Raw genomic sequence first — 26312 nt, 5'->3', positions numbered from 1 at the left:
TTTTAAGTTTGAAACGAAATCAAGGCAAAGTCAAGCAACCACAATCTGTGTGTGCGATTAAAAAAGAACTATTCCTTAAAGAAAAATAGGTTTTGAAGAAAATATTTGCTTCACTTATGGTAGACGTCTCCAACTGTCAACATTATTATTTACAAACTTTTTTTTTGTTCCTTTTAAATATCTGATTATAAGTACTATTTCTGAGTCTAATTCCCTCGGAAGAAAAACGCTCATATATATTTGTTTTAGTTAAAATTAGCTAGCTATAGCTTTTTCAGTTTTCCCTTTATTTCCAACAAATTGTGTAAAGTGTTAAAACTAATTTGTGCTGTTTGAATCATATGAATGTATACAAAGTCTTAATTAGGGCAACCCTGCCAGATAAAGTACCTCAAGTAGGGGTGGGCAACCGGTCGGGCATCCCAATGGGCCAAGGCAACCCAACACACCATAGACCAGGTTTGGGTCAGGATTTTAGGCCCTGACTCATTGAAAATCGGGCCAAAACCTGGCCCGCTATATAAATGGGTCGTGCCTAGGTTAGCCCATGGGCTACCCCGCCAACCCGATGAGCCTAAGCTACCTAATTAATTAATTGCTTTAGTAATATAGAACCTAAAGCTAATTGTTGCATTAATTGTATTTAAACTAATATGGAATTGTGAATTTTATAACTTTTCATTAATTTATTGCTTTTGAAATTAATTTGTTAACTCAATTTTCAAAATAACTTACAAATGGGTTTGGGCAGGTCAAACCAGCCCGCTAAACATTGGCCCGTTGGGCCAATGGGCTGGGTTGCCTTTCAAACCTGAGCCCATTAAGAACCGGGCAGTTTTTGGGCCGGGTCATGCTCAAATCCCGATGGGCCTGGGCCAGGCCAGCCTGATGCCCACCCCTAACCTCAAGTCCACAAACAACAAATTGTGGTGTATCATAAAGTTTATGAGATTGATGTCAATGACAATGAAGATGCCAAGTCCAAAGTTTTACTCATGAACCAAAACCAAACTAGGTTCAAACTGGGCAGGCTGAGCTCTTGGTTAAGTTTTACTCATGAACAAAACCAAACCAAGTTCAAACTGGGCAGGCTGAGCTCTTGGTAAAGTTTTACTCTTGAACAAAACCAAATCAAGTTCAAACTTGGCAGGGTGAGCTCGAGGCAACCTCCAGCTGAAGCTTGAACTCAGTATTTCTTAACAAATCAAAGTATGACTGCATGAACAACCCAAAATTCAGTTTGGTTCGTACGCACCCCTACATGCAAGGATGTGTAGTACATTTGACCTCCACAGGGCAATGAAATCCCTATATTTATAGCCATTTACACTCCACTTGGACATTCCATTTATAATCCGCTTACCATGGCCGTTGGATGGGTGCTATTTTCCCTGCAAGGCAACTGCTAAGATAGAGACCCAAAACAAAAAGTTGCAAAAAATAAAGGATCCTATATTTTCAAAAGGCAACTTACTAAGCTTGATTGTTCACATAATAGCTCAGTTAAATAAGCTCTCTCTCTCTCTCTCATGCAGAAGATTCTTACATTTGGCACCTAACCTCATAATTCTTGTTGTTAGACGCCTGTTGCTAGCTAGAAACAAACTTTATGAATTTGGGGAGTTATGCTTATCTCTAAATAACTCTCTTGGGGCAAGGGATAAGCTCACAGAGTTTTACCCTTCCAGGACAGTGATCGTAGCAGGCAGAGCGCCAGCGCCGCTGGGTTTCTGATTTAGAAGGCGGTTTTTCCTTATAAATATAAAAAAAAAGGTTCTCTAAATAGATTAGACAATACCCACCATAAAACCACACACCATAGACGAACTCAACTGGAGGGAGAGAGAGAGAGAGAGATGGGGCATGGTGCAGAGATGAACGGAGGGATGGCAATGGCACCCAGCAGCGAGCCCAGCACGCACAGGATGCACAAGATGATGATGCACATGACCTTCTTCTGGGGGAAGGACGTGGAGATATTGTTCGATGGGTGGCCTGGAAGGAGCCTGGGCATGTACCTCCTCTCCTTGGTCCTTGTTTTCTTGGTCTCCTTGTTGGTGGAGTGGCTGTCCTTCTGCCGTTTGGCCAGGCCCACTGCGCCGAGCGCAGCTGCGGGCCTTCTGCAGACCCTTCTCTACACCTTGCGAGTGGGTCTGGCCTACTTGGTGATGCTCGCAGTCATGTCTTTCAACGCGGGCGTCCTGCTGGCAGCCGTCACTGGCCACGCGGTGGGTTTCTTGCTGTTTGGGAGCAGCCTTTTCAAACGGCACCAGGAGAATGATGAGAAACAGGTAAATGGGTGCCCAAGAAACTGCTAGATCTCTCTCTCCCTCTCTCTCTTATGATAGTTGGTACCAGTTCGCAAATCTTGGTGATGTCAATTATGCATGGAATAAACATTAGAGGAATATTTTGAAGTGCCTTGTTTGTTTTATCTGTTTTCTGTGGTTTGAGAGAAAATGTATAAATGATTATATGAACATGGTCGAACTGTGTTTATGACTTATAAATTCTTGTTTGTTGTTTTCATCCAGAAGTTCACTTTTTTTTGTGATGGATATCCAGAGGTTGCTAAATACATGAAGAATGACAGGAGGGTTTGGTGAATTTTTTGCCGTTCTGACATTTTGTCTTTAGAAGCATACACAGAAAGCACCCCTCTTCCTTTCAGGCCGGATTTCATTTTGTGGCAAAACATTCAGAAGAAATTATGTGAATCATGTTTCAGTAACAATTTTTTCACCCAGTGAATGAAAACATCCAATGGAAGCTTTTCACACACTGTCAACCAATTTTATATCAGAAAACATGAAAGGATGGAGACGTGAAGTTTGAGTTACAACCAGTCAAACAAATTTTCTTTTTCTATTTTTTTGTTTTTTCTGTTTGCGTCATGTTGGTTAACAGGTCAATTTGGAATATTCGCCTGTGTACTGAACAAAAGGGCAGTACGATGACAGTCCTTTTCCCAAAGAGTGTTTGGTGGGGAAGATAATTATGGTAGGGGTAATAAATTATGGGAAAGTGGTTCACAAAATCTGGGAAAGTATCCCTCGACGTACTGCACAAAAGGACAGTACGATGACAGACCATTTCCCAAAGCGATTATTTGGTGGGAAAGGTAAATTATTGTGGCAGTTTCTATCTGCGTGAGTACTTGGTACTTGGTAGGATTACTTTGGCTCTGAGACCCTGGCCTTCTTCATGGTTCAGTCAAAGGAATTGGATTACTTGACACCGGATCAGATCAAGGGTAACCCTCCAACGGCCACCATGAGTCCATGACTGCATTGATTATGCCCTGGATAGGTCTTCAAAAAAATTTTAGAGCAATTCATGCTCTTGATGAACTGCACATAAAACATACCGCGTGCAAGGCTGAGAGCAAAGCCCAAAATCATGATGAACGGCATGCAAGGTACCCTGGTCTGATTTCATTCATGGTGACAAAATCTCATTCCCGAAAAAATCATGGTATCAATTGAAATTTTAAGAAAGTACAAAAACATAAAAAATGAAATTTACTTCAAATTTTGAACTATAAAATCACAATAATATCATGATAAAATCATATTCAAACTTTATAGTTTGAACTATAGAATCATATTATCAGGATTTTCACATGTGAATATCTTGCAATAATATTGCAGGGTTTTCAAATTTTCAGCTATAATTGCGAGTATTTGTGAGTACAGTTATGATCTACATGCTTGGTTTAATAAGAATCCGCTCTTGAATTATCTGATTTTGATGCATAAAAAAGATCCTTTTAAGGCTTTAAAATCAATGTTTCAAAATCTTCGTAAATATTCAAGCATTCAAAATTTGCATTTTATCATCGAAGTTACATGATCCAATATTGGTTGATTCCTAAATTCACCATGCCAAGCACATCTACATGGTTGGATTTGCAAAAAAAGTGTTGGAAATGCCCATATTTCTAATTCTCATATTCTAGTGACTCTTTGTGAGTATTCAAAATTGTTTCCTTAGAAGCCTCATATGACCTCGTGCATGCCCTTGAGAATGATGCACTCTTCAAACACCTCCTGTCATTTGCTACTTCTTGTAGTTTATTTGATAATGAGGATGAGGTCTCTTTTCATTGAAGTTTACTCTGTAAATTTTTTTGCACCATTTTTCAAGTTTCCGGTCTCGAAACAGGGTCGGACCTATGTGCTATTCAGTCCAATTTGGTGTGGAAGAAGATCATCCTACAGAATCAGTCCAAGTGTCTCAAGTTTTTGAATTGAGCCGGGTCGACATTATCTTGCATCGAACTTGGTTGAGTCTCTTTCATAATACTAGATATTAATTGGGCCTTCTTATTGATTGAGAAGCACGATTCCAATCCATGTACGTCTGACCAAATTTTGGCCTGAAAATTAAACAGAAAATTATCATACTGTATGGAAAATATGACATGTTTTCAGAAATGCCCTGCAATTTTTGCTATTCTCTCGATGTCTAAATCGTAAATAACAATCACTTAAAAGGAGTTGTGCACGTTATTTCTAGTAGACATTACGAAAGTTGCATAAAATTTATATGCAAACTTCTGTTAATATCGAACTTCGAAACATTGCACATATGTCACAAAGTTTACAAATAATTTTATGTGCGAACTTTGCTCAAACTTTGGAACATCACACATAATTCACAAAGTTCGCAGGAGAGTATAAAAATTAAAACACCGCAACCCATAATTTTTAGGGTTATTTGTGATCTTCAACCAGTGGTCTCCATCCTGCTTCCCTGTGACGACTTTTCTGACAACTTTTATGGAAACTATTCCGGTGAGACTTCATGATTCAGTGTTTGAATATCTTTGATTTAGTTTGAGCCCCACATCAAATCTGTTTGGATTGGAATTTCGAGGAATCAAATGCTGCCTGAGATATTCTATTGTGATGATGTCATATTTATCTTAAAAAAGAAAAGGGAACAATGCGTTGCAAATATGTGTTGGAAATAGGGGTGTCAATGGGTCAGGTTTGACCCAAACCTGACTCATACCAAACCCTATAGATTTGGGATTGGGTCATAAATAATGACTGATTAGAATCTAGGTCAGACCTGAAGGGTCCAATTAATATATGATAGAAAAAGGTTGTTGCAACTATGTGTTGCAAATAGGGCTGTCAATGTATCAGGTTTGACCCAGACCCGACATGGTGATAAATAAGGATCGATTAGAATCCGGGTCAGACCAAAAGGGTCTGATTAATATATGAAGCCAGGTATGGTTTGTAAAATTTTACATCGGACCCAAGACCAACCCATGTTCCAATTAAGTTATGCAAATTTTCAATGTAAAAATAATAAAAAATTATTATTTTATTGAGTATGGTGTGGGTCTGATTCATGCAATCCCTATAGGATCCCGGTATGGTTTCTCTTATGATGGATCCAATTAGACCCGAGTTCAGACCTGGTAGCATAATCTCAAATGAGGTTAGGGTCTGGTTACACCTAAGCCCGAACCAAACCCGACCTGTTGACACACCCTAGTCGCAAACAACATTGTTTACTCGAACAGGTGTGGGGGTTAAAGGAAGTCTAGGCAGGACCGCTGATTTGATGAAATACTATCGATTCCTCACAAATAACATAAACTTACATAACTGTTTGTTTTGTTGTGTAATCTGAAGAAACCATAACCTGCACGAATACCTGGTAGTGCTGGCTCAGCCTGCCATACCTACAGTCATCGTGCTGATAGCCAAGGGTAGGAACATCAGCTTGTGCAGAGGGGAGACACTCATGGGAATCAAACCTTGACCACCAGCCTAGCGACCAAGGCCCCACCCCACTACGTCAAACCCCTTGGGGCATCATGTTACCGAACTTGATATTTGGATAAAAGATAAAGGATTTTTATTGGATAGAACTTTTGACAAGTATATAACTGTGCAGCAGCGCACAAGTTAGGTTTTCACACTAGTGCACAATGAAGAGAGCTCATCAAAGTGGATTTAAATCTCCTTGAATGCAATGTTTAATGAAAAATTACACAAAAATAGTGTCCCGTATCCTCTTAGTCATGTCCATGTGACAGCTAGTGAACAATTTGGCATGGTCTGCTTCAGAAATAAATTCTGAATGGGCCCATTGGCCATGGGCATCCAAAGTAAAGATGACTTGTCATATCCATCAATAAAGGCGCATACAGTCGAAAGTTTTGGTGCCAATTGGACCATATCGTTGGTAGTTTCAATGACACAAAGAAGATAAAAATACGAGGCACGAATGGAAATCATTTCATCAGTGGATCTCCTATTGGTGCAATTTTTTGTGGCAGAAAAAGTGGAATGTGACAAAGTAGTAACCCATAGGCCCCACTTCGAGAAACATAAACAATAAATAGTACAAATACAAGGACTTTAAAATGTAATTAGCAAGAACAAGGATCAAAAGTTAATCTCCATTATAAAAGGGATCCAGCTTTCGTCAAGTAGTCCTAGAGAATCGAACACTTTCCACGTCCTAGAGAAGTTAAAAATCTCATTCCTACAGTCCAATATTTTGCGAACAGCCCTGCTGGTGCAGTATTCTCATTTGAACTTGCTTCATCCATTTCAGAAGGTGTAGTCACATCTTCATTGTTTGTCCTCTCTGGAATCTGGTCGACTCCAGTTGAATCATTTCCAACATCAGCAATCTCTCCCGGTTTCTTGTCAAAAAGTCCCTTAAACTGCTTCTTTGTCATCTTTTCTACTTCCTATTTAGATCACAGTTAAAAGTTTAATACACTTACAGTTTCAATAATTGAAAAACTCCACGTTAAACTAACTAAAAGTAGAAAAAGAGACCTCATTTACCTTTTCCTTTTGTCTTAATTTCAAAAGAGCAGATGTGGCATCAGGCTCTGAGGATTTATCAACCTTTATCATCTAGAACCAAGAAATGAAACATGCCAAGCTTCTAGGATGAGATTTGGTCTACGAACTAATAATGCAGCTTACACCTAGAAATGGAATCAATGGGGAAAAGGAAAAGGAATAGTATTTATCAATGGGGAAAAGGAAAAGGAATAGTATTTAAAGGCTACCATTTCAAAGTCAGTCCTAGCTTCATCAAAATCTCCGGCTGACATATTGGACATGCCACGACGATACAGAGCTTTCGCGTGAGCAGGACTTGTGTCCAAAACCTGCACAATTGAATGCATGATTAATGTACACACTAAGAACATATCTAAAATGAAAGATGATGGATAATTTATTCAACCTATTTATTTATAACTTGTCACAGGCAAGGTTGTAAGTATCGTATCGTTACCCATATCGGTCACACCAAATCAAGACCGTGTCGTATCATATAGTAAAATATCATAAAATTTTAATAAAAATTCAAGAAAATTAAAAAAAAATAGCAAAAATTATCAAAAAAATCATATCACATGAAACAATGATGAATTGCACAAAATACAACTATAAAATCACATATAAAGCATTTATGTCTCTACGATCCACATAAAACATCATCAAACATCAACTAATATAAAATCATAGATAATATTACATGCATATCTCACAAGAACAATGCAAAATATTAAATATCTTGCAATTAAGAACATGTCACAAGACTCGTACTTTCATATTACATAAACAAAAACAAAATAACCAAATTTGTGAATAATTAAGTGTTAAATAACCAAGTTTTTTTAAAACATATTATATAAAACCTCAATAATCATAATCATCATTATCTTTTTCTTCTTCTTCGACATCCACACCATTTCCAAGATATGTGGGGTCTTCATCATCTACCACACGTGCTTCTTCCACGTTGATCCATTGAATGTCTTTTTCATTCAAAAAAGTTATTGCTTCTCCTTCAACTCATGCATCCAATTTATCAAAATGTTTCAAACTGATATGATCGAATTGCTCATTGTATCTCCTTGATGAAAACTTTTTTATTTGCCTAAAAAGATAATATGAAAAAATTAAAATTAGTTGGATTTTGAATTATATAAAAAAAAATTAAATAAACCAAGGTTGTAAGTATCGTATTGTTACCTGTATCGGTCGCGCCCAAAGTAACACCGTATTATATCATAATTTTTAATAAAAAAATTCAAAAAATCCAAAAAAATCAAGAAAAAATAGCAAAAATACTAAAAAAATCATCACATCAAACAATGATGAATTGCACAAAATACAACCATAAAACCACATATAAAGCATTTATGTCTTTATAAGCCACATAAGACATCATCAAATATCAACTAATATAGAATCATAGATAATATTGCATGCATATCTCACAAAAACAATACAAAATATTAAATATCTTGCAATTAAGAACATGTCACAAGACTCATACTTTCATACTACATAAATAAAAATATTATGGCAATAGTTGCACTCAATTTTCAATCGGTTTTAACTCATTACTTGAGTGCCCCATTGTCGTGTCGGATCATCTTATGTCATCTTTGTTGGAGAAGTGTGGACCCTAATTTTTACCTTGTCATAAATCTTTAATCTTGTTGAGTGAAAAAATGGTGAAAATATATTTTTTTTACCTTGACCCACTTCTTTGGGTGAAAAAACAGTGAAAATGCACTTCTAATGGCCTCTAGACAAACGGAGAAGTCGACCCTCATAAGGTATTTAGAACCCAAAATGAAAAAAGTAACTTTCAGCATTTTTAAAATGCATTGGAGGTGTATCGTACAATACGACATGATACAAGGGTGTATCATACAATACACCCAATATAGGTACGATACACACTCGTATCACGATATGAGTGTATCGTATCGCAAAACCCAAAACTAATGACATGTATCATACCGTATTATATGATATGGTACGATACTAACAACACTGAAATAAACACATGAAAATGACAAATAAACTTTATAATTTTATATACCTCTGCCTCAGTCGTAAGTTGTAGCGAATGTAGACGAGGTCATTGAGCCTTTTGTGCTACAATATTTTTCTTCTTTTTGTATGACTTTGCTCAAAGACACTCTAGTTTCTCTCGCGTCCGCTTGCATTACAAGTTTGGCTAAGAATGTGAATAACAAAAGATCTCAAACTATGTCACACGGACTTGGCTAGGGGGTCGACGCACCCGCGTCGACACGCCCCGACACGGGTGCGGACACGAGTGTGGCTTCGGACACGGGGCAGTCTCGATCAACAGGTGTCGGACTCGATCAACGCACCTGGGCCGAGTCCGACCACTTTATAGACTCGGTCAACTTTGATCGAGTCTATTTTTGTCCATTTTTTAGGTAAAAAACTAAAAAAATGAATTTTATATTTTTTTAAATATATATATATATATATATATAGCCAGGCTGTGTGCACAGTCACATGGCCAGTGCTAACTTATTATTTTGATTGTTCCAAGTGCTATCTTATTAATTTATTGTTATATATATAATTATATATATATATTTTTTTTAAAAAAATTATATATATATATAGCCGAGTCCCCGTGTCCAAAATTTTTGAAATTGCGCCGCACCCGTGTCGCACCTGCACCCGCACCCATGTGACATAGATCTCAAATTTGGAACATCACTTTCAAATCTTGTCTGACACATGTCTAAAAAAAAAACAAGAAAATGAGAAATCAATAAGACAGTAACATATACAATCATACAAAACATTGTAACTAAATAACAATATGAAATTAAAATTGAAATAGACAAAATAAATTACCTGGACGCATCGTGGCATCGTTTCACACTGCTATAGGTCTCCCCATATCATATAATGCATTATCATAAGTTTTTATTTTCTTATGAATTTGATCTTGAATGTTATACTCAGGATTCAACCTTTCGAAGAAATTCAAAAGTCCCTTGTTGACATCCCTATCCATTGTAAACGCATGAGAGTATTTAAATGCAGGATTTAAATAATATGTTGTAGCATGAAGAGGTTGATGAAGTTGCCCAGTCCACCTATGATCAATGATGTTCAATATAAGTATGTACAATTTTTTTCTTCTCCTTCAAATTATCTCTAATAGTTTCTTTTGCCTTATTCATGGTCTCATAGAGATAACCTATAGCTGGTATGTCTTCACTGTCAAGCAATCGAATCATCTTCACCAAAGGTATAGTTATTTTCAACCTCACGCATGAATTCTAAAATTCACTTCAAAATACAATATCTACAATTTCTCTGGGCTTTTTTTTGTGCACGGGGATATGCATTTCACTCATATAATGAAAACATTTTTTTTAGTACAACTTTATTCTTTACTGGACTTTTCACTGTCAAAAAATTTGTAGCAAATCTAGTAACTACACTACGAATCAACTCAGCACCATCAAAGTATTTTTTTTATTAGGCTCAAAATCCATGCATGATTGTAAATAAATTTACTAATTTTTTGAAAGCATTCAACTATTTGTTTTATCTCATCCATGTTGTCGATGTCCTCAAGCAAGAGGTCTATGCAATGGGCAGCACGCGAGGTCCAAAAGAATGACCCAAAATTTGTTGTCAATTCTTTACCTGCTGCCCTATAATTTGCTGCATTATCAATAATAAATTGCACAATATTTTGATATTCAACCTCTTATACAACCTGATAAAAAACTTTGAGCAATACATTTGTTGTCTTGAGCGTATCGACAGATCAATTGTCTTCAAAAACATAGTTTCTTTGGAACAATAAACAAGAAAATTTATCAAGGTCTTTGACTTTTTGTCTGTTCACCCATCTGCCATGATGCTACACCCAGTTTCTCTCCATGACTGCCTCATATCATCACAATATGCCTTCGCTTCTTTCACATTAGTATCTAAATTTTTTTCTTTCAAAGCATGATATGAAGGCATTTTATATTCAAGCTCGATATTAATTATGGCATCTGCTATGGCCTGAAAATGAAAAGAATTTGCCGCATTGAAAGGAATGTAAGCACCATAGAATCATCTTTCAACCGTGACATTAGCCTGCTCGACTAAATGTTGATGAGTCATAGCAGTACGAATATCATCGAGTTGCACCTCAGGGAAAGTCCTAAGAAGGAAAAAACTCCTAATAGAGAATCTATCTCTACCTCCTCCCGAAGAACTCCATCATCTTCTTTCTCCTCATCTTCTTTTTGTGCCTGCGGCGACACTACTAGTGAAACTTCCTACTTCTGATCCTATGCTAGGGGTTGTAGGATGAGAAGTATGGAGTTCATCTTCGTCATACGCATCCTCTCAGGGCTCCGCACACCCTATTTTTGCATCATTCATCTCTCTTTCTTGTCTTTTTTTAATCAAACCGTTATTTAATTGTTGGCATTGTCATTTCACGTCATCCAGTAATTTTCTTGGCGTGCATGCGACAATATTAAGATGTGTCTCGGCTAAATGACACTTTAACCGAGAGATACCACCGAAAAAAAGTATTTTGGCAATAATTGCACTTGATTTGTAATCGATCTTCACTCACTACTTGAGTTCCCCATTGCCATGTTGAATCCTATGATGTCATCTTTCCCCAAAAAAACTCAATAGGAAGCAAAAAAATAGGGATTTTTTTACCTTAACCCACTTCGTTGAGTGAAAAAATGGTGAAAATGCACTCTTACTTGAGAAAATCATAAAAGCCCTTTCCCTAATGCATGAATCAGCCTCCAAATCGCTCTCACAGCTCCTACGGTGTGTGGTTTCCTTTCTAATGACCTCTAGACAAATGGAGAAGTCAACCCTCAAAAGGTATTTAAAACCTAAAATAAAAAAAGTAACTTTCGGTCTTTTTAAAGTGCGTCGATACTATATCGTGCGATACGGGTCGATACAGGAGTGTATCGTACGATACACCCGATACGGGTACGATACATACTCATATTGCGATACGAGTGTATCATATCACAAAACCCAAAAATAACGATACTTATAGTACGATACTTACAACACTGGTCACAAGAATCATGATCTGATAATGTAACAGCAACACAACCTGACAGATTTATAATGTCATAAAAAATGTGAAAACAATGGAAAGCTACATATATTCATAAAGATAATTAAAATAAATATCATATTCAATAGGTAAACAACAAAGAATAACTGATGATGAAGGGGCTGGAGAGGAAAAGAGCATGAAAATAGTCATGCTGTAATAGGGAATGGACTTAACACAGAGAGAAGAGGGGAATGGTGGAGGGAGCATCCTAACAGGCATGGGTTCTTATGCAAAGGCATAAAAAGGTTGAATGAAAGAGAAAAAGGTAGGGTTCAACTTCCAAGAGTTTATCTCATGATTACCTCCAAAGTGTGAATCTCTCTCAGAGATTCAACATTGGGAACATGACAGATAGCAAAAGCAGGCCGGTGTCAAAAATGACATTTCAGATGTTGTTAAAATGATATACAGTTTTACACCGCCCAGGTTGCCCAAGTGGCAGCAGGCCTGGGAATAAGGTGCCGACCCCTTCGTCCCAGGTTCGACTCCCACCGGGTGTGCGGGTGCCTTTAACTGGTGGGCTCCGTACGGTCTTGGGTGTCCGTGACCCCATCCGGGGTTTACCTCACAGGGAGGCGGGCCCATTAAGTGACCCGGTTCTCAGCGAGGGTTCCCCGCCATCATATATATATATATATATATATATATATATATATATATATATATATATATATATATACAGTTTTCCTTCCAGTTCTCAGAGTCGCAATATGACACTATTCCATTTTACTGCAGTTGCAAGAATAGTATTCAACAAGACCATTCATGAAACATGTAGTTATCCATTTACGCATCACAATAGCAAAATAGAAGGTGGTTCCCTTGTCTACTAATGTATATGAAGCTTCTGCACATCTGCTGGTTGAAAATGTGTGACATGGATGTGTTGACTTTGTGGAAATACATGAATGCTTAGAATATTTTGACATGCAGAATCCTCATTTCAAGAACTTCATATTATTATCCAGGATGATGAGATTCTTTCTACTGTATACAAGTTGGTTTTCTCCTTACTCATTGTGAATCCAAATCTTCAGCTTTGTGCTCATTTATAGCACCAGAAAGTTCCCTCTATAGGGTGCACTGATACTGCATTAGCAGTCTTAACATATTTGATTATTTATTATCATATTCACTTTAACAATCTTGATTCAACAGGTTATTAAGTTTCAAACTTGAGCATGTTTCAGAGTGGCCCCAAACCAGCCCTGGTGTAAGCAACGCAGACATCACCTGTCATGTATGCTGCCACTTGATGGACAACCAAGGTGATCGCATCGTCCATGTGAATGTATGCTATATGATTTTATTTGTTTGCTTTTGTGCATGCATGTGTTTGTGCCTTGAAGAAGAAACACTAACTCTTTTCTTGATAGGAGTTGAGGATACGACAATATGGAAATTCATAATCAGCCAGTAAAGCAAATTACCTACATATAAAGGCTAAAGATAAATAGCAGTAAACAATAAATTCAGAATTATTCCGTTGCTTTATAGCAAGTAAGCAGCTTATTTCCAATTCAACATATTGGGCATTCAAAAGTTACCTTATTGCATGCTTCAATGGACTTTCTGCATTCACCCAGCCTATGGTAGCATGCAGCCACATTTAAATGCAATGAATTCTGGAGAATGCAACTGAAATATGTCAATTGGACATCCCATATCTCAATGGTTAAAATTTAGTAGTAGAATGCACCTAGAAGGAACAGACAGGAAAATTATATCTGCTTCTTGTTTTTCATTTAGATCATACAATGGCTGATTCATTATTGTCATGAACCTTCTTTGCAAGGTAAGTTAAAATAACTATAACTGGATTAGATAGCCAGATAGAACCAGGGCTTGGATCAGCCTCAAGTTATCCCTGTCAACAGTCATCCAGCAACCTAGTGAAGCTCCGATTCTGAGTCAGTTTCACAAAAATTGGTTGGTTAACTACAGAGGAAAGAGTGATTACTAGGATCTGGTTAGCCCAGCCTGATCACTTATGAGTCAGTCCATGGAACTATCAGCTTAAACCCACACCAAGTCTCCATCCAAATTCAAGCTGGTGATTCCACATTTGACTGTAAAGCCAGACAAATATATTAATGACAAAATAGAAACAGGCATGGTTACAATAGCTCTTACTCTAAAACTCAAAAAGGTCTTCCCTTCCTCATCATCCTGTGGATTCACATGGTTGAATTCACGGAGAACCTGCAGGACAGACATCTATCATAAAAATAGAAACAAAGACTGTAAAGCAAAATAGTTCAAATTATATGCCTGACGATGAAATGTCGCCACTAGAAAGACACCATCAGCTCTCACAAGAAAGACTGCCAAAAATTTGCCATTATGCTTTCCATGATTTATTATGCATTATCAGTCCACCTCTCATAGTCTCATGTCTTCAATCGTGTTCCAGACATTCTATTCTTGAATTGTCCAAATCAAGAAAGTTTTAATCAGAATATAACATGTGAGAAAGAAGCTATTAATAAGTTCCAATCAATAGATTATGTTGTCTTGTAGCCTTTCAGATGATACATTAAGAGAGTTGATATATTTCCTTCAGGACTGCAACTTGATGAAGTTTGCATACACGCATTGCTTTGTATTACATTGACAACCACATGCCACACTGTCATGGTCAGCTCATTAGTGTTCACTGTTAACAAGAAACCATTTGAGGTACAACATGCTAGAAATAGTCTAACAAATAGAATATTCCTCTCAAATGACAAGTTGAAGAATCGAGTCTCTATGGGAAAAGTGGACACTGGACATCTTATGGATATGTTATCAAGCCATCAATATTTGTTAGGAGATGGGACATATTTAGACTTCAATGCATCATTGTTTGGCTGAATAAGTTACCTGGGCGCTTGGACTGTAATCTATGTCATTAAATTAGAACCATTCTTGGCAAACCCAGTGATTTGGCTAGCATTTAGGCCAATATCTAGTGATAACCCATTTGAAGTGGGGCTAAAAAGGAAATGTCAGAATTGTTTGACTCAACAACTTAATAGGCCAAGGACAGGGGTTGGTTTTGATTTTGAAGAAGAGGGTAGCACCACGATGCTGATGGTGATAGTGGTATTAGTCTTGAAGAAGAAGTGGTAATGGCGGCAGCAGTGGTGGTGATGGTGGTCATGGTGTTGGAGGAGAAATGTGTTAAAATAGAACATGCATATGGATCGGGATCCAGATCCAGACCCATACTCTATTTTTACTATGCTATTGACGTGTTTTTCATTAATGGCATTTTTGTAATATGGTTGTTGTGATATGATATTTTAGTCCCCATTGTAAAAGTGTTTTAATATAAAAGATTAGGGCTTGGAGGTGGGTTTTACTTTTCAGCCGCCCCAGCCATTGTGCATCTTTCTCTTTTTCTCTTTTTCTCTATTTTCTGTGCAGCTTGAACCGTGGTGAAGATCACTCACAATATCTCATATGGTATCAGAGCAGGGTTGCGGAACTCTACCAAAGGAATGCTCAACGAGATCTGAAGAAGAAGGTCCTTCTATTTGAGAAATCAAAACCTTCGATTTCTGCCATTCTTTCCCTTAAATCTTTGTCGGTAAAATTTCTGTGAGTCCTTTTCTTAAATCTCTGTCGAAAATTTCTGTTGTGCCAACATTCCTAAAATTTCTGCCGTGTGTTTCTAAAGTTCCTAAAAAATTCTTTATTCTGACCTTGTTAGCTTTGTGCATTTCTAAAGTTTTATTGTTATACATCTCCCATCTGTGCATGGGCCGAACCACCTTCATTTATACACCTGTATTGAGGCATAGGCCACTGTCCCCTTAGGCATATGTTATTGAGAGTCTGCCTTGTGAATGTCTGAACACCATTTTTCTTATTCCCATCGTCACTCTTTTCCTTGCATTCCTTCTCTTTCTCTTTCAGAATAACAAGTGCATTTCTTGCAACTAATTTTTGTGCCTGACTTTTGGGGGTTCTGGGCAATACCGATTTGAACCCCATCTACAAAGACCTGAGCAGTAGCATTTTCTGGGCAATATCTATTTCTTGCAACTCTTTTTCAATCAGCAGTAAAATTAGTTTTGTGCTTCTCTGCGCAACGTCTATAGGCAGACTGTAAACAGTTTACATTCTCAATTCTAAAAAAAAAGGTTTCATTTTTACAAGGTATTGGTTGCGCAAGTCTATGTTTTATTGATGCTCTGTTGATTGATTAAGTGAGCTCAAATCAGTTTGCTTCCGCCTTGTTTGCTTATTTCTTGTTTCATTGTTATGGCATTCTCGTCTTCTAGTCCCTCTGCAAATTTCTTAAATCAGCTTGTTACAAAAAAACTTACTCATTCTAATTTCTTGACATGGATGAGACAAATACTTCTGTCTATACGGAGTCATGATCTCGATGAACATCTGGATGGTTCTGTTCCCGTACCACCATGGTTTATTTTGCAGGAAACCAAGAATGAGAAGGGTGACATAATTACCAAATCTGTTAAAAATCCAGAGTATACGGCTTGGAGAAAGCGGGATCAGTCTTTGATTGCTTATATTACGTCAACACTCTCTCAAGAAGTGTTGGCTACTCTTTCAGATGATTGCACTGCGGCAGATCTATGGAGTAAGCTCTCTCAGACATACTCTCAGATATCAGAAGTGCGAGTTATGTACTTGAAAAATGAGTTTCAAAGTTTGAAGAAAGGCTCAATGACAGTTATGGAATACATAGGCTGCGTGAAGAGTATTACTGACCAATTGGCTGTTATTGGAAGTGCTATTTCAGATAAAGATAAAGTACAACTTCTTAATGAATTGGGCCCTAATTTGACATATTTACCACAGCTTTGTCACGCCTTCCCCACTTGCCCAATTTTGACGATCTTCAGGCAAAACTTCTTCAGCATGAGATGATTATAAAACAAAGGGCGGACGGAAACGAATCAACTCGTTCTCATTCAGTTTTGGCCATGGACATTTTTGTAGGTTTTGGACGAAGGAACGGATGGAATCAAGGAGGCCGAGGACGTTTTGGGCAAGGGAGGACGTGGTATCTTGCCTACACATAATATTTTGAGTGCCTTTAATGAAGGGAATCAGAGGAGAGTGCTCACGTGTTTCTTATGTAATAAAAGAAGACATGTGAAAGCTGATTGTTGGTTTAACCTGCAAAACAAAGGAAAAATAAACAAAACCGAGAATAAGTCAGCTACTACTGTGGACACGAAAGCGTCATCTGCAGATGTACAACAATTTTTGTTATCAGCCTTGTCACATATGACAATCAAGCAAAATGAACAAGGGGAATGGTACGTTGATTCTGGTGTTGCCACACATGTCACGGGTAATGCAGGTAAGTTATCTCACTTATTGCCTTATCTTGAAAAAGGTAGTATAGTTACGGGAGATGAAACTTATCACTCCATTAGTTATATAGGTAGTGCACATATTCCTATGTCAAAGTCTTCACTTCACTTGTCCAATGTCCTTCCTGCTCCTAATATTAAAAAGAACATTGTCTCTGTGTCTAAACTTATTGACGATATGAATTCTTCAGTCGAATTTACTTCATCCTCTGTTTAAGTTAAGGATCTACGAACGAAGGAGTCGTTCGCTGAGGGGGAGCGACGAGGAAACATGTACGTCTTCAAGGAGATTCCCTCAGTTCCAGTTCTTCAGTTGGAGCCGTCCAAGCATTCTTCAGCGTCTTCGTCTTCAGAGTCTTTGTCCTTCAGTCCATTGGAAGTTTTTTATTCATCTCATTATAATAAGTCTGATATCTGGCACAGTCGCTTAGGACATTGTAGTTTGAGCTTTATTGAAAGTCTTGTATCTGATGGTCTTCTTCCAGAGTCTAGTTTATGTTCCCTTTTAGAGAATAAAAAATGTTCATCTTGCGAACTCTGCAAAAGTCATGTTCTTCCTTTTCATATTATTAATAAAAGAGCTTCAAAGACATTTGAGATTGTTTGTTCCGATGTTTGGGGGGCCACCCCTATTCCTTCTCTCTCTGACAGTCGTCACTATGTTATATTTATTGATTCTTATTCTCGCTATACTTAGATATATTTCTTGAAGCATAAGCATGAAGTTTTCCAAATATTTCGGGAGTTCCATTTAATGGTCAAAACAAAATTTTCTTGTGATATTGTGCATTTACAATGTGACGGTGGAGGAGAGTATTCGTCAAACAAGTTTATTGCCTTTCTTCGGGATAAAGGAATAAGTCGACAGGTTTCTTGCCCACATACCCCTCAACAAAATGGTGTTACGAAGAGGAAACACAGACATATTGTCGAAAGTGCGATGAGCATGTTACATGGCAGCAATGTGCCTATTAGTCTCTGGACAGATGTGTTTCACACATTTGTTCATGTCATAAATCATCTTCCTATGGCACTTCTATAAAGCCCGTGAAAAAAAAAAATCGTCTGACTCGTGTCAGACACGTGCCCTGCACGTGTCAGACACGTGTCGGGGGTCTGGGCTTGTCGGACCCGGATCCGAGCTGGACCCGGACCCGGGTTCTCGAACTCTCGAGAACCTGCGTCTTTTAAAAGGACGCAGGTGTCTCGGGCGAGGGGCAGAACCCCTCGCCCCTTCTCTCTCATCTGCTCCGCCCTCCTCACGCCGCTGCCGCCGGCGATCGGAGATGCCGGTGAGCATTTCCGTCCGGCCGCCTCCCTTCCGAGTTTCGGCGACCCAGTTTTCCTCGTGGTGGCCTCCGATAGCCGACGATCGAGGCCGACAGCGGCCCCCGTGCGCCGGCGACCTTCGAGCCTTGCCGGCCACCCTTTTCCCCTTGCTGTCTCCTGTGTCGTCGACGCCGGCGAATCGCCGCCGGCCACCACCCTTTCTTCCTCTCTGATGTACCTCCCTGCTACTGCCAGCATCTCGCTATTGGCCACCCTCTTTTTTTCGACGATCGGCTCCGGCAACAACCAACCTCGTGCGCCGGCGACCTTCGAGCCCTGCCGGCCAGCGACGTCGCCACCCTTGTCGAGGCGGCTTAGCCGACGGTAGCCCTCGACCTTCCGGCCTGGCGACTCCCCTGATTTCGGACGTATAACCCTCCTCTCTCTCTCTCCTTTGTGCAGGGTTGATCGACAGGGGGGCTGAGCCCCCTGTCGTCACAGCTTGTTGGCAGGGGGTTAAAACCCCCTGCCTCCCTTTTTAAAGTTGGTCGACAGGGGGTTGAGCCCCCTGTCGTCGACTCTTCTTGGCAGGGGGTTCCACCCCTGCCACTTTTTCTTGTTTCTCGGTAGGGGGCGGGGTCCCCATACCTTCGTGATTGTCTTTCGACAGGGGGGCGAGCCCCCCTGCACTCCTTTTGTTTTCTGGTAGGGGGAGAAGCTCCCCCTGCCCTCCGTTGCTTCTCGGCAGGGGGATCGGCCCCCTGCCTCTTTTGCTTTGTCGACAGGGGGTTCCGCCCCCCCTGTTCCTTTTTTGTGTTTGCCTGCAAGGGGGGGGGGGCGAGGCCCCCTGCATTTGTCTTCTGGCAAGGGACGAGTCCCCCTGCTCCCTTGTTGTTTCCGGTAGGGGGGAGAGGCTCCTCCCCTGCCTTCTGTTTTTTCCTCAGCAGGGGTTGAAGCCCCCTGCTCTCTAGTTGTTTCCCTGGAGGGGGTAGAGCCCCCCTGCTTTCCTGTTTTCAGGCAGGGGCTTGCCCCCTGCATTTCGGTGTTTGCTCTCCGGCAAGGGGCTTTGCCCCCTTGCCTTGTCCTTGCTGCCGACAGGGGGTTGCGCCCCTGTCTCGTGCTTTGGCAGGGGGTGTCCCCCCCTGCCTTGTTGCGGCAGGCGTGGCAGGGAGCTTCTGCTCCCTCTCCTGCCTTTCTTTGTGCCTGGCAGACAGGGAGCTCCTGCTCCCTGCCTCTGCTGCTGTTGCCAAGCAGGGCTGAGGCCTCTGCCTCTGGCACCCTTGTCTGCAGGATGCAGAAGCTCCTGCCTCTGCCTCCTGCAGGCAAGAGACCTTGTTGCTTGTTTATATTCGGCCTATGCTAACGTTCTAAGCTCTCCAGGTTGAACGGTGGATCCAGCTCGCCCTCTGTGGCTCGAGCTCTTGCTTGCCTACGCTGCATGCGTACGAGGACCCGCAACCCCTTAAGGTAGGGGATTCTTGCGTGAAAGGACAATGAACTGATAAATGCTAAAATAAGAAAGATAATTAAAAGAGGACGATATATGTATACGTATAATATATATACGTATGTCTTTACCTTCAAGGACGCGGTTTCGCGATCCTTGTCCTCTTTACTTTCTCGCACTTTCCTTTTTGTTGCCGCCGCGCTATATGTGCCTAGGCTTTTTATTCCTGTCTTTACATTCCATGTCTTTTAACTCAAGGACGCGGTTTCGCGATCCTTGTCCTCTTTACTTTTCCGCACTTTACTTTTCTGCTGCCCCGCGCTTTGTGCCCTGGCATTTACTTTTACATGTCTGTCTTTACTCCAGGACATCCTGGTCCTCCTTTACGTTCTTGCACTCTACTTCCTGCGTTTACTTGTTGCCCCGCGCTTTATGCGCCATGGTCTTGCTTCTGCTTTACTCTTCGTGCTTTACTTTCTTGTACTGTCGTGCTTGCTCTTGCACTTGCTTTTTGCTTATGTTTGTCCTTACCCTGTTGTTGCCCTTCATGCATGTATTCCATCTTTGTCGTATGCTTCTTTACTTGTTTACGCTTATTGATCTATCGAGGTGCAACCCCATGCCTCGTGAGTCGTCCTTTACACTGGCGTAGTCCGTATAGGATCTCATACCTCACGAGTTGCTTACGTAGTTGTCTGCTTGTGCGTCACGATGATCGAGGTATGATCATCATACCTCGTGAGTAGCCCTAGCGTTCTACCCTCGCGGTGCAGCTCCGCCCAACGAGTCTTGCCCCTCGATTTGCCATTGTATTGGTTTGTGCACGGGTTTGTCCCTTGTCAGCTTGCACTCCTTGAGTGCAGCTTCGAGTGTATAGTATATATCGTTTCACTTGTCCTACAAGTCACGACACACACTTATGCACTTCGGTTCTCCAAAGACATCGTCTTAGGTGCAAACATATTTTTAAGATGTATAGCTTGTAAAGCAGAGGTAGCGGCCAGACTTCCCAAATCGATGTATTTGGGATAGATATGTACAACCTTAGTTTGCCTATTTGATACGACTTAGATAACCTTGTTTAGGATCTTGTGCACGAATAGGGCGGGGATCCTAGCGAGGTACTTGAGCCATCACTAGATCGGTGTTACCTCACCTCTGATACGAGACCTAGTTTCTAGGTTTTCTGGTTCAACCATGTTTGTAGCGCCTTCCTTCGTGAAGGTATTGTTGGATCTCTTACGAGGGATCCATGTTCCTCCTCTTGTAGTAGTACCTTTAGTCGCGTACGATATGTTTGGACTACGAAGAGCAGGACGGAAGGTCTATAGAAACCTCTAAACGTGTATTAACACATTAAGCTAATCCTGTTATGTTGATTTTCGCCTAATAGGCAGATTGCTCGTGATTGTCTATAGGATCCGAGCACGATCAATTGGAACTGGAATGAGTTCACTGTGGGCTTCTGTAAAGTAGAAGCATTGGGATTTCTTGCGAGAGATCCATACCCCTCTCATCGTGGTTGTACTTTTGAACAGGTACGTTGCGTACTACGATGAGTAGGATGAGAGGTCTATGTCTGCCTCGAACATGCAATGGCATGTGTTTGAGATCACAAGAGTGATGTTTCTACCCTCACTAGGGATTGACCCCTTTCATCGTGATTGTACATTTGAATAGTTACGATGCGTACTGCGGTGAGTAGGATGTGAATTGTGTGCTTGCCTCGAACGCGCAATGGCGGGTATAACTCACCTAAATAATAATCATGCGCCTTCATAGGCAAGATGCTCGATTGGGTTGAAAGACCAGAGCATGAGAATGGGACGGCGGTTAAGAAACCCTCCGTCGTGCTCATTCGGGACGGTTCATCAAGAGAGAGGATGGATGGTACAAAACTCCGATGGACAGTCATTAATGGCAATCTCGGGCAAAGATCCAACCTTCCCCAGTCATCGGAGGTTAGGGGAAATCCTTCGGGCCACTTCTGCAGAAGTACGGATGCGCATCCATTAGGCCTTTGTTTGCCTTTGGGGATTTACTCTCTTGGTCACAGACCGTCCCCTTAGGAAGCGGACTCAGTCAGTCATTCGGGGTATAATAAAATACATAGCATAATGGACTCCCGAATCGATCTCGGTTGTTTCTACGTTTTGCCTTGTGCGTACCCACAACGGCCTGCTCAGTAATGAGACAAGATATAACTTATACGCATGATCATGAGATACGCATGTTGTGACGTGCATTGCTTGCTTGCTTGTTAGCTCGGTAGTTAGGTATGCTACTCGTTGAGCTAGGTACGCCTCTCGAGGCGTTACCCTTGTTGGTTAAACTGCTTACGCAGTTCCTTGCTATAGTTGTTTGTTTAGCACTTTGATCCTTATTGCTCTTGTACGTAGTTGTTTGCCTTACTAGAGCCTTGCTTACTTCACAACACTTTTGGTTAGATCTGCTAGTCTTGCTTGTTCCTGCTTGAGCTAATGTGTATCTTGCTTATTGTAGCCTTTGTTCTTTCTTGTCCTTTGCACCCCTACTAGTCTGTTGTGAGACTGACCCATTTTCATGGGCAAGTGGTGAACAGGTTGAGACAGCTTGCGATGGCACGATGACGCGATGCACTCAAGGCAATGCCCTTTCCTGACGTTGCGCTCCTAGGGACTCTTCTGATAGATGTGGTATAAGGTTTCCTTGAAAGCATTTTTTTTATTAGAACTCTGGATTTCTAAAACTGTATTACCAAAATGTGGTTCTTATTTTCATTTCAATAAAATATATATTTGAATTGCAAATCAGTTTGTAAAGGGAAAATCTGCTTTTGGTTGTAATGTGCCCAAGGTCTAGGGACTTGTTGTTTTGAACCTGATCTTCCGCTGAACTTCTGTTTTAAACTCTGATAAATGATTGATTTTCAAAGCTTTCAACCTTTTTCATAAAAGGTTTCAAGTCCACGATTTTGGGGCATTACAACTTCTGGATCAGAAATCCCCTTATTATACTTTGTTTGGGCAACATCCTTCTTATGATGAGCCGCGTGTTTTTGGTTGTATATGTTATATGCATATTGATTCATCTTTGCGAAATAAATTCAGGACAAGGCCGCTAAGTGCAAATTTGTTGGGTATGCGAATGAATACAAAGACTATCGATGCTATGACTCTACTACAAAACGTATTAGGACCTCCAGGAATGTTGTTTTTTATGAGCAGAATTTTCAGACCGAGGACTCCGAACAGTTGTCATCTCAACAAGTAGAGCTATATGATCCATGGATGAGTGCATATCTTTTTGCCAACACAGGAGGAATATGTCAGACGATTGGTCCTTCCTTCAATTCGAGTAGGGAGTTGGGTGACTCACAGATGCATGTTGAGCCATCTTCAGTTGAACGCTTTTCTTGACAGATCTAAACTAGAAGGTTCAGAAATACAAGGCCGAGGGATGTGAAAATCATCTCTAGTGATCTGGCTCGAAGGTCGTCACGCATCAGGCATCCTATTCAGCGATGGGTGAGTTATGAGACTTTTTCTCTTGATTTTCAATTGTTTATGTCTCAGCTCACAAAGCAGAATGAACCCACTGGTTTTAATCAAGCTATTCAATCATGTCATTGGATTGAGTCTATGAATGAAGAAATGAAGGCTCTTCATAAGTGTCAGACTTGGAAAATAGTGCCCCGACCAGAAGGAAAGAATGTAGTCGCCTCAAAATGGGTTTATAAAATAAAATATAAGCCCGAATAAAGTATTGACAGATATAAGGCGCGACTTGTTGCTCGAAGATTCACGCAGCAATATGGTGAAGATTACGATGAAACATTTAGTCCAATAGTCAAAATGGGCACAATTCACGTCATCATATCCTTAGCAGTCGACCGAGGATAGAAGCTTAGCCAGATGGATGTTAAAAATGCATTCTTGCATGGGGTTTTAAAGGATGAAGTATATATGGAGCAACCTTGTATGCCGAGAAGGATCCTGTTGCCTGGGTGTGCAAGCTACGAGAAATCTCCATATGGATTGAAACAGGCGTCTCGCTCTTGGTTTGAAAGTTTCTTCATGCAAATTCAAGGCTATGGTTTTAGAAGATGTTCTCTGGACCACTCGCTCTTTATTTACCAGAAGACAGACATTGTTACACTCCTTATATATGTTGATGATAGTGTGATCACTGGGAGTTCAAATAATCATGTGCAAGAAGTGAAGCGGTTTTTGATGAAAACTTTCAAGATAAAAGATTTAGGAGAGTTAAGGTACTTCCTTGGTGTGGAGGTTGACAAATAAAAAAATACATTGACACTCATGCAACAGTACACTCTTGATTTTCTGGAAAGAGTCGGGATGACGAATTGCAAACCCGTCAACACTCCGAGTGTATTACATCAAAGGATGAGTTCTGAAGATGGCCACCTTTGCGTCAACCCTACAACCTATAGAAGTCTTGTAGGGATGTTGCAGTATTTGACTTTTACCAGACCTGATATAGTTTATGATGTCAATCAGGTATCCCAGTTTATGCATGCTCCAAAGGAAGGTCATACGGAAGTTGTGAAGCGTATTCTACGCTATTTAAAATGAACTATAGGAGACGGACTTGTTTATCGCAAGAACGATAACCTACATAAAGGACATAAACTCATCACTTATACAGACGCAGAATGGGTAGGGGATCCAGATGAGAGACGATTTGTCTCTGGATATTGTGCATATATTGGACACAATTTAGTGTCTTGGACCAGTAGAAAACAAAAGGCAGTGACACGATCGAGTATAGAGGCAGAATACAGGTCGATGGTTGCAGGCACGCCAGAAGTTACATGGATTAGACACTTATTGAGTGATCTTGGGGAGACAATTATTTGATCATTTCTTCTATGCGACAATCAGAGCGCAATCAATATTGCATTTAACCCTATTCAGCATAGCAAAACGAAGCATATTGAGATTGATCAACACTTTATACAGTAGAAAGTCGAGATGAAAGAGATAGAACTACGTCATGTTCGAACAGAAGATCAAGTGGCAGACTTGTTTACCAAAGGGTTAATAGGACGTCAATTTTGGCTATTGAAGAGCAAGTTGTACATGCTCCAAAACCATGTACAACTTGAGGGAGGGTGTTAAAATAGAGCATGTGTCTGGATCTGGATCCAGATCCAAACCCATACTCTATTTTTACTATGCTATTGACGTGTTTTTCATTAATGGCATTTTTGTAATATGGTTGTTGTGATATGATATTTTAGTCCCCATTGTAAAAGTGTTTTTAATATAAAAGATTAGGGCTTGGAGGTGGGTTTTACTTTTCAGCCGCCCCAACCATTGTGCATCTCTCTTTTTCTCTATTTTCTGTGCAGCTTGAACCGTGGTGAAGATCCCTCACAATATCTCATAAAATGGTGGTGAAGAATATAGTGGGTGAGGAGTGGGAAAAGAAAAATAAAAAATGGAAAGGAAAAACAGGTCCCTCTTGCTTTAAAAATGAGTCAATAGAACTGTCAAACATGAAAACAACCATTTAAAATAAATATAAATATAAAGGTCATTTATAAATACCTTCAGAGGGTCAGCATTTTCACCAATTTTCATTTGGAAAAGAAAATGACAAGAAAGAAAAGAAACTTGCTTTTTTCCACTGGAGGGAAGGCTCAGATCCCTCATTCTCTATCACCCTCTCCCAAGTGAGGCCAGTATAGGGAGTCCCTCCCCTCTCTGTCTGTTGTATTTGATCTTTATTTAACATTTTCCATTTTTTAGTGCAAAATTTAACATTTTATCCACTTTCCTCTTGTGTTTCACAATATTTATATTATTAATACATTTTTTGATATTAGACATATTTATGTGCTTAAATAAAAGAAATCCTACCTCATCTGAGGCAACAAGTCAACCAATTCAGCACCAAATCAAGTTTCAACCAGTTAGACCCAGTCTTCAGTTTGCTAACCATGAATGGACTATCAACAATGCAGTGTTAACTGCGTGGATATTCTGACAATCGATCCAAATTCATGGGTTGTGGAATAGTTCCCATACCATAGGGCAGTGGGACATACTGATACTATTCATGTCGAGGCCTGCCTTTGATATATATATGTCCCCAAATATGTCTATTGTTGAATATAACCTACAGTTGCTGCAAACATACTCCAGTTCAAATATAAAGGATTAAGCAACTTACTGAGCTAACCATTTAGTGTGGCTTTCTAAGTCATTTCGTAGAGAATCCATAAACTCGAATGGAAAGACATAGGATGTCTAACCCAAGGGCATCTGACTCCATTTGGGTTCACTTTGATTATTCCAAAACCAATTTGGATTTAG

At 40.0% G+C, this 26312-nt stretch overlaps 1 protein-coding gene and 1 pseudogene across 4 annotated transcripts in view; one reads left to right on the top strand and one right to left on the bottom strand.

Annotated features, from left to right (window-relative positions):
- The first annotated feature begins 1886 nt into the window (after positions 1-1886).
- LOC149839937 (copper transporter 6 pseudogene) lies at positions 1887-3285 on the top strand (annotated as a pseudogene).
- Positions 3286-6342: 3057 nt separating this feature from the next.
- Positions 6343-26312, bottom strand: part of LOC149839936 (peptidyl-prolyl cis-trans isomerase PASTICCINO1-like) — a 79990-nt gene continuing 60020 nt past the window's right edge. For all 4 annotated transcript variants that reach the window (XM_090002920.1, XM_090002922.1, XM_090002921.1 and 1 more), the window contains 5 exons: positions 14074-14142; positions 13488-13565; positions 7052-7153; positions 6822-6893; positions 6343-6721 (listed from right to left, as the gene is read on the bottom strand). In XM_090002920.1, the coding sequence (XP_089859046.1) occupies positions 6461-6721; positions 6822-6893; positions 7052-7153; positions 13488-13565; positions 14074-14142 (582 nt within the window). In that variant the 3' untranslated portion in view covers positions 6343-6460. The remainder of the gene's footprint in view (positions 6722-6821; positions 6894-7051; positions 7154-13487; positions 13566-14073; positions 14143-26312) is intronic.

Source organism: Nuphar pumila, chromosome 4 (genome assembly GCF_984573655.1).
Source record: "Nuphar pumila chromosome 4, dmNupPumi1.hap1.1, whole genome shotgun sequence".
Classification (NCBI taxonomy): Eukaryota; Viridiplantae; Streptophyta; class Magnoliopsida; order Nymphaeales; family Nymphaeaceae; genus Nuphar; species Nuphar pumila.
The sequence above is the reverse complement of the archived record's forward strand: the minus strand, read 5'-3'. Positions and strand labels throughout refer to the sequence as shown.